Source organism: Crassostrea angulata, chromosome 7 (assembly GCF_025612915.1).
Source record: "Crassostrea angulata isolate pt1a10 chromosome 7, ASM2561291v2, whole genome shotgun sequence".
Classification (NCBI taxonomy): Eukaryota; Metazoa; Mollusca; class Bivalvia; order Ostreida; family Ostreidae; genus Magallana; species Magallana angulata.
Window position 1 is genome coordinate 3,598,191 of NC_069117.1, and position 7,000 is coordinate 3,605,190.

General features: G+C 31.3%; 1 protein-coding gene across 1 annotated transcript; it reads left to right on the plus strand.

Moving 5' to 3' along the window:
- Positions 1-436: 436 nt before the first annotated feature.
- Positions 437-3,343, plus strand: LOC128155409 (uncharacterized). Its single transcript, XM_052817100.1, has 4 exons — positions 437-592; positions 1,501-1,582; positions 1,704-1,789; positions 2,594-3,343. Exons 1-4 carry the CDS (start codon positions 523-525, stop codon positions 2,662-2,664), a joined length of 309 nt encoding a protein of 102 aa, XP_052673060.1. The 5' UTR covers positions 437-522; the 3' UTR covers positions 2,665-3,343.
- Positions 3,344-7,000: the final 3,657 nt, after the last annotated feature.

Consider the following 7,000-nt stretch of genomic DNA (forward strand, 5'->3'; position numbering starts at 1 on the left):
GCATTTATTCGCGAAAGTTTCGCGTTTATTCGCGAAAAAAAATATTTTTTACCAACGAAAATGAGCTCAATAGGCTTTTGTAAACATCAGATAAACTCATTTGCTTGTGCAGTTCGAACGGGGTGAGCGAATGCTGGCGTAAAAGGAACAAGTTATAAGGTTGTGGCGCGCACAAAAAATCCAAAATCCACGAAAATTGGCCCCCAAGGAATTTAAATGATTCCAGATTATTTTGTGCTTTATTTTTCTATATCTGCATGTATCTATCACTGTGGGTTGACCATTTGGAGTTTGTGTATTCAATGTAAAAATGAAATAGGGATGTTTAAACTGAGTTTAACTGTTGTTTTTCTGCAATTGTTATCTCTCACACTTCGTGGTACATTTTTAGAGTCTATCAGTGATATAAAGCTTTACAAGGAAGTCCGGTGGAATAAGGATATATAATTGACTCTCTTGCTGCATCCCACCAGTCCATCACCAGATTCAGCTCCTCACCGCGCTAACTGTACGATTCAAGCAATGGCTGCCCCGGACAAGGTTTTCATCGCTGCCCTTCTTCTTATGGCCATGCTATCTATCAGCCACAGAGGTAATGGTGTTTGATCGTTATATTTCATTCTTTGACTAATACTTACTGTAAATTCCTTATATCACGCGAGTACTTTATTTCTCGTCCTCGCTGTCTTGTATCAAATCGCAACAATATAAACAAAGAGGCGCTTTGAATTTTCATAAAAGAAAACTTCGACTTCTATAATCAACTCTCCTTACTTATGTAGCAATATACCTTCATCACCTGCATAAGGAGTTTTTGTTTCTCAGTAAATTCGATACGCAAGGGCATGTTCAACGTATGAACAGTTTCTAAGGCGAGGGAAAGCTCTACCGACAAACAAGTTGATAAAACAGGACTATCAACAGTCTCGACTGAAGTCATCATTTCGTAAGTTCAATGGCCGAATATTACGACGATCTTGTCAGCAAATACAAGCTTCCACTGGGTCGCATGCCGATTGACGTTTTTCATATTAATTGTTAGACCATAATTAATCACCTAATTGTCTACCGATTTTTCCTGGGTTTTTTTTTCGCGATTACGACAAAGAGCACAGGGCGGGTGTGACAGGTCAGCAGAGGATGCTCACTCCTCTATGGCACCTGATCCTACCTCTATTTCTTCAGAGGTCCGTGTTTGCTATGCCCCTGTTTTGTATTTTTCCTTTGGCGATTTCGATTTTGAACACTGTCCGTTATCACCACATGTCATATTAAAATAATTTATCATACTTACCATATCATGCAACGTTTCACAGGTGTTTCAGCTCAACCTGGCTGTAGTATTTTTGCTCTATTTTTTTATTTGAATTTTTAAACTTATATATAAAATATGTATTAAAAAAATATAAGATATACAATTCTTCATCTCACATATTCCCCCATTTAATAAAATAATAAAATTAATTTATCATACTTACCATATCATGCAACGTTTCACAGGTGTTTCAGCTCAACCTGGCTGTAGTACATCCTTGGGCGTTTGTGGTACCGGTGTGACCGGTGATATCGCAATACTCTGCAGGTAGGAATTGATTTTTATACATTTTACACAAAATTTAATTGAGAAAAAAGTCAGGGAAATGATTTTAGCGCCATGTTTTCATTTTCATAAAAATGGTTTTACTAGTAATCACTGTTTTAAGGAACGCATTAAGTTGCATTGATGCAGTATCAGCATGCGGAAAGGAAGAGAAGGACGAAGCAAAAAAGAAGTTAATTGAAAAAGGATGTAAGTAACATTGTTTAAAGTACTCTAAAGTACTCTATAATATTTCTGGTTAGTGGGATACAAACGTTTCATTTACTAAACATATTGAAATAGTCTTCCAAAAAAAGGTTTTGTGCTAATAAACTCTTAAGATTTTTTCTGAATTTGCTAAAAAAGATCTTTCTGATTTAATAAAATAACGTTAAATTTCGTGAAATGTTGACTCTATATTTAACTGGATGCAGTATAAAAATAAGTAAACTTAGGATGTGTTTATCCGGTGATGAGTGATTAGTCATATTGAAGTGTATAAATGAGTTTTGCCACCAAGTACACACAGGCACCTGACGTTATAAACATTTCTCGTAATAAAAATAAATACCCTACACCTAATAAAACACAAGGTACCCATCGCTACATCTTGGATGTAGAATCGGAATTTTCGCTGAAAACTCATCGGTAAAATTATTTTCCCGTCACCCGATCGGTCTTTCAACATATTAGCTTACAACCACTTCAACCAAAACAGTCATTACACCAGCATGTCATTAATAAAATTCACCCCTAAAATTAAATCTGCATCTACTGCCTTAAATATATCTTCTATATATGTGTATCCCATTGCAACTTAAAGGACATATCAGTCTTTTTAAGTATTATTTTAACCAAGTCTATGTAAAAAAAAATATTTGATGGTTTTACTTGATTGTAAACATATATCATCTACATAGTACATAGTACTATGAAGTTCACTTGTTTTTCAGAAACATTCACTATAAAATTATTTATCTATACCCAGACTTTATTTATCTCTTTTCCTTTCAGGTTCCGGTTCCGGAATACCAATAATCAGCGCCATGAGTCTCTTCGTCGCAGCTCTTTTCCATATGCTGTAGTTTTAACGTTAATGATATACAGTTTCTCAAAAATTAATTTTAGCAAATTTTGGTATTGCTGAATTTTGGACAAAAATATTGAACTCTTTGATAAAAGTATCAAAGAACTTCGTTAAGATTTTTTTTATTGAACATGTATGTATATATTATTGATTAACTGAAAGACTTCAAAAGTATGTTTACTGTATTGGTAACCAAAGTCAATCTCCTAATATTCAAACCACACCCAATCCAACATCGGTGCGAATCCTTATGATTCATTCGTTCTTCTTTTAAATATTCATAAATTCCTCTCAGTAGAAATATTGAAAGCGGAAATCACTGAAATGTTTAATAATAGGTGATCAAATCTAATAAAGCCCAAAGGACTTAACAATAGATTTGATAACACTCTAATGATTCCTCACTATACTTATATTTTTATAATTTTCAGTAATTGCTTTTAAATATTAAAATATTCATTGATTAAATGTACTGGACTTTAAATTACAAAATCAGTTTGAGTTATCACAGACAAAGACATTGGAAAATGTAAATACTAGACAATGAAGTTCAACATATAATGAACAATTTTTAAAATGGAACATCTTCAGTGGTTTTATAGTAGTGAACACTTTAGCAATTTTTATGTACCGGTATTTAAATGTGTGGGGTTTTTTTCAATTTTTTATTTCGGGGGGGGGGGGGGTGTTGTTAAGGGTTGGGGGTTTTGGGGGGGGGTTGTTTTCGGTTTGTATTTTTTTTTGTTTTGTTTTTTTTTCTTTTGAGGACAGAGTGTTGCATGCATGTAAAACGCTTACACCTTTTTTGGAGTTTTTTTCAAATTTCTATTATCGTTTTGATGTATTTTTATTCGCATGCCTTAATTCTTTTCGTAGATAATGAATAAATTTCTCCAAAAATATACGGGTTTTTTTTATTTCGTACAGACTTAAATGGCACCATCAATCAAAAGGTACATTACATCAAGGGGGCACCTTTTTTCGCAACAAGCATTTTTCTTAAATTGATATATAGAAGATTGAATTGTGAAAGAGTTGCACCCCTCCAACACACACACACACACACACACACACACACACACACACACACACACACACAGAATTATATGAAATAAACATTGAAATAGAAATTTTAGACCTCAACCCTCACCAGGGATAAGGGTTTTGAAGATTTTGCGGATTAAACCCCGTCTCCCTTTTCAACTTTCAAAAAGGATGTTACGTGTCTGGCCTGCAAAAAAATCATGTTTTTTGGTGAATTCTTGAATTTAAAAAAGTAAATTGCGAATGTTAAACACAACTTTACGGATACTTCTTAATCATATTTAATGGAGTAAAAGAGTGAAATGGAGAAGAATATACCGAACACAGATTGCTTAAACGAATCTGGGAACAAACAAAACTTTATTGTAATGAATAACTTACCCAATTATGAAAAGCTATGCGAAATTAAGAAATGTATTCCAAAGGAAACTAACTATAATCTGAAACTAAATGCTGGAGAAGACTTTTTTTTGTCGAAAAAAGTATTTGATAGATGCCTACGTTTCATGAAAGGAAATATATAGGTCGGATCTTGTGCTTGATATAGAAAAAAATATTGAAAATTGACAACACGACAAACTTTTGCAAAATTTTATTTATTACACGTACTTCGTTACAACATTTAAGCGGATGAATAAACTATGAATTAGTATTTAGATACCCAACTTTAGTACATAATAAAGGCCCACTGTATATTTGATTAATTAGTTTATTTTCTGCAATCAGAGAATCTAGTAGTCGGTATGATGCGTCGTTTATATTGTCCATGTTGCAAATGTAACATTAAATGAAACAAGACACAGTATATGTGTATTTTACGAAAAACGAATAGGGCCACTAAAAAAAAATATTTTTATCTCGTAATTACGAGAAAAAATCTCGTTATTACGAGTTAATTATCTCGTTATTGCGAGAAAAGATCTCATAAATACGAGAACAGATCTCGTTATTACGATTTAATTATCTCGTTATAACGAGAAAATATCTCGTAATTACGAGAAAATATCTCGTTATAACGAGTTAATTATCTCTTTATTACGAGAAAAGATCTCGTTATTACGAGTTTATTATCTCGTTATTACGAGAAAAGATCTATTTAAAATGGCGCGTTTCATTATTCTATTCTTTTTATGTAAATTGTATGAACTACTGCAATGTCTATTTATATACACAAACTTATCACAATCATCGTTTAAAAGCGTACGCATAATTAGATATAAAATCGGACTAAGCAGTTTTAAAGAAATTTCAGAAGAAGTAGCAAAGCAGACTGATTAATAAATTCATTGAACTATTTATCAATAATTCAAAAGGATACGTGTAATTTGTTTTCAGACTCCAAAATGTTAATATATATAATCAATTATTTTCAATATACATGTAGGTTGTGTATGAACATATAAAACACAAATTCGGGTAAATCCTTTATATCCATATCCATGACTGAAACTATATAGTCATTAAAGTTATCTGTAACTAATAGAACTGTAGGACTACCTGGTATTTACTTCGGAGTGGGATTATAATATATATAAGTTGAATAGTAAATTTATATGAAGTTCTTTCCTTTTGTTCATATAAGATAAAATGTCAAATATAATCATTTTGATATGTAGAAATTAATAAATAATGATCGTTGTTAATTTTAAATATTAATCAAAATTGAATCAACGTTCCTGTAATGAAAAAGATAGACTGAAAGGGTGATCCAGCGAATTCTTTTCAGAAACGCACCATTTTATATAGATCTTTTCTCGTAATAACGAGATCTTTTCTCGTAATAACGAGAATATTAACTCGTAATAACGAGATCTTTTCTCGTAATAGCGAGAAAATTATCTTGTAATAACGAGATCTTTTCTCGTAATAACGAGATAATTAACTCGTAATAACGAGATCTTTTTTCGTAATAACGAGATAATTATCTCAAAATAACGAGATCTTTTCTCGTTATTACGAGATTTTTTCTCGTAATAACGAGATCATTAATTCGTAATAACGAGATCTTTTCTCGTAATTACGAGCTTTTTTCTCGTAATAACGAGATAAATAACTCGTAATAACGAGATTTTTTCTCGTAATTACGAGATAAAAATATTTTTTATGTGGCCCTATTCGGCTTTCGTAGTATTTAGATAGGGTATAGAAAAAATATTCTATGTGGTATACTGAGAATTGAACAATTTCTCTCCGTTTAAGACCTAGTTAAAAGCATTTTTTAATTTAAGATAAAGGTCTTTTAAATGAAAGGTGCCTACAGATTTATAAAATTTAAGATATAAATTCTTTCGATGATGCTTCATAACAATAGCTTTGCTTGATAGGGTGTATCGGGGCTAAAACATTTGATCAACACAATGAAAAATCATGTTTTAAACTGTATTTTTCAATAAAATATGAAGAAAATGAGGGTAAAATATTGGAGTTCTGTTTATTTTTTACTAACTAAATATGTTTAGAATGCCTACAGCAGTCTCTCCAAAAACGGAATTCATGGGAAAACTTTAGTGAATAAAATTGTTTTGAAAAAAATTACATTTTTACAGAGTTTAGAAAGGGATTATATCTTGTGGTGAAAGGTTTTCAAGAAGAAAATGAACAATTTTCATAACTCACTAGTGTTAGAGTACTGTTACTTTAGCATCCTAATTTTCAGCGCATATTTAAACAATATTTTATTATTTCTTTCGATATATTTTGGCATATTTAGCCTATATGTATATTTCATAGAAGATAAGAAAAAAATAACTCCAATTTTGGCCTTATATTAGCTTATTTCATGCTATATCTCAAATTTTTGAGATGTGGCCCCTACTTGCTGATATTAAATATATGTCTATTTGTATGCAAATTTTTGGAAAAATGACATTACCATATTTTTTTTTTATATCCCTTATAATTTGATTACTCTAAAATTTTGTAACATCTGTTGTGTTCATTATGTATTGGCCTTAAATTTGATGCTACCAGTAAAGCAAAATTTTTAAACTTTGACTTGGATTTTACTTTTATAGTCACTCTTGTGTTCAACTTTATACTGTATTAAAATCATAGCTAAATAATAGTAATGTTCAAACTATAAGTATTTTTTTGATTTCCTCAAATTATCCATTTCCATGTCAAATTTTAGCAAAAATTTCTGGAAAATTATCATTTCTGTTTGGGACCCTATCTTTCCAAAAAAATAACATGTGGCATGGGTCATTAATAAAATGAATGAACATTTTAGGTCCCCATCTTTATATCCAAGTGATTTTCGGATGAGTGACTTTACGGCTATTATTTCAGGT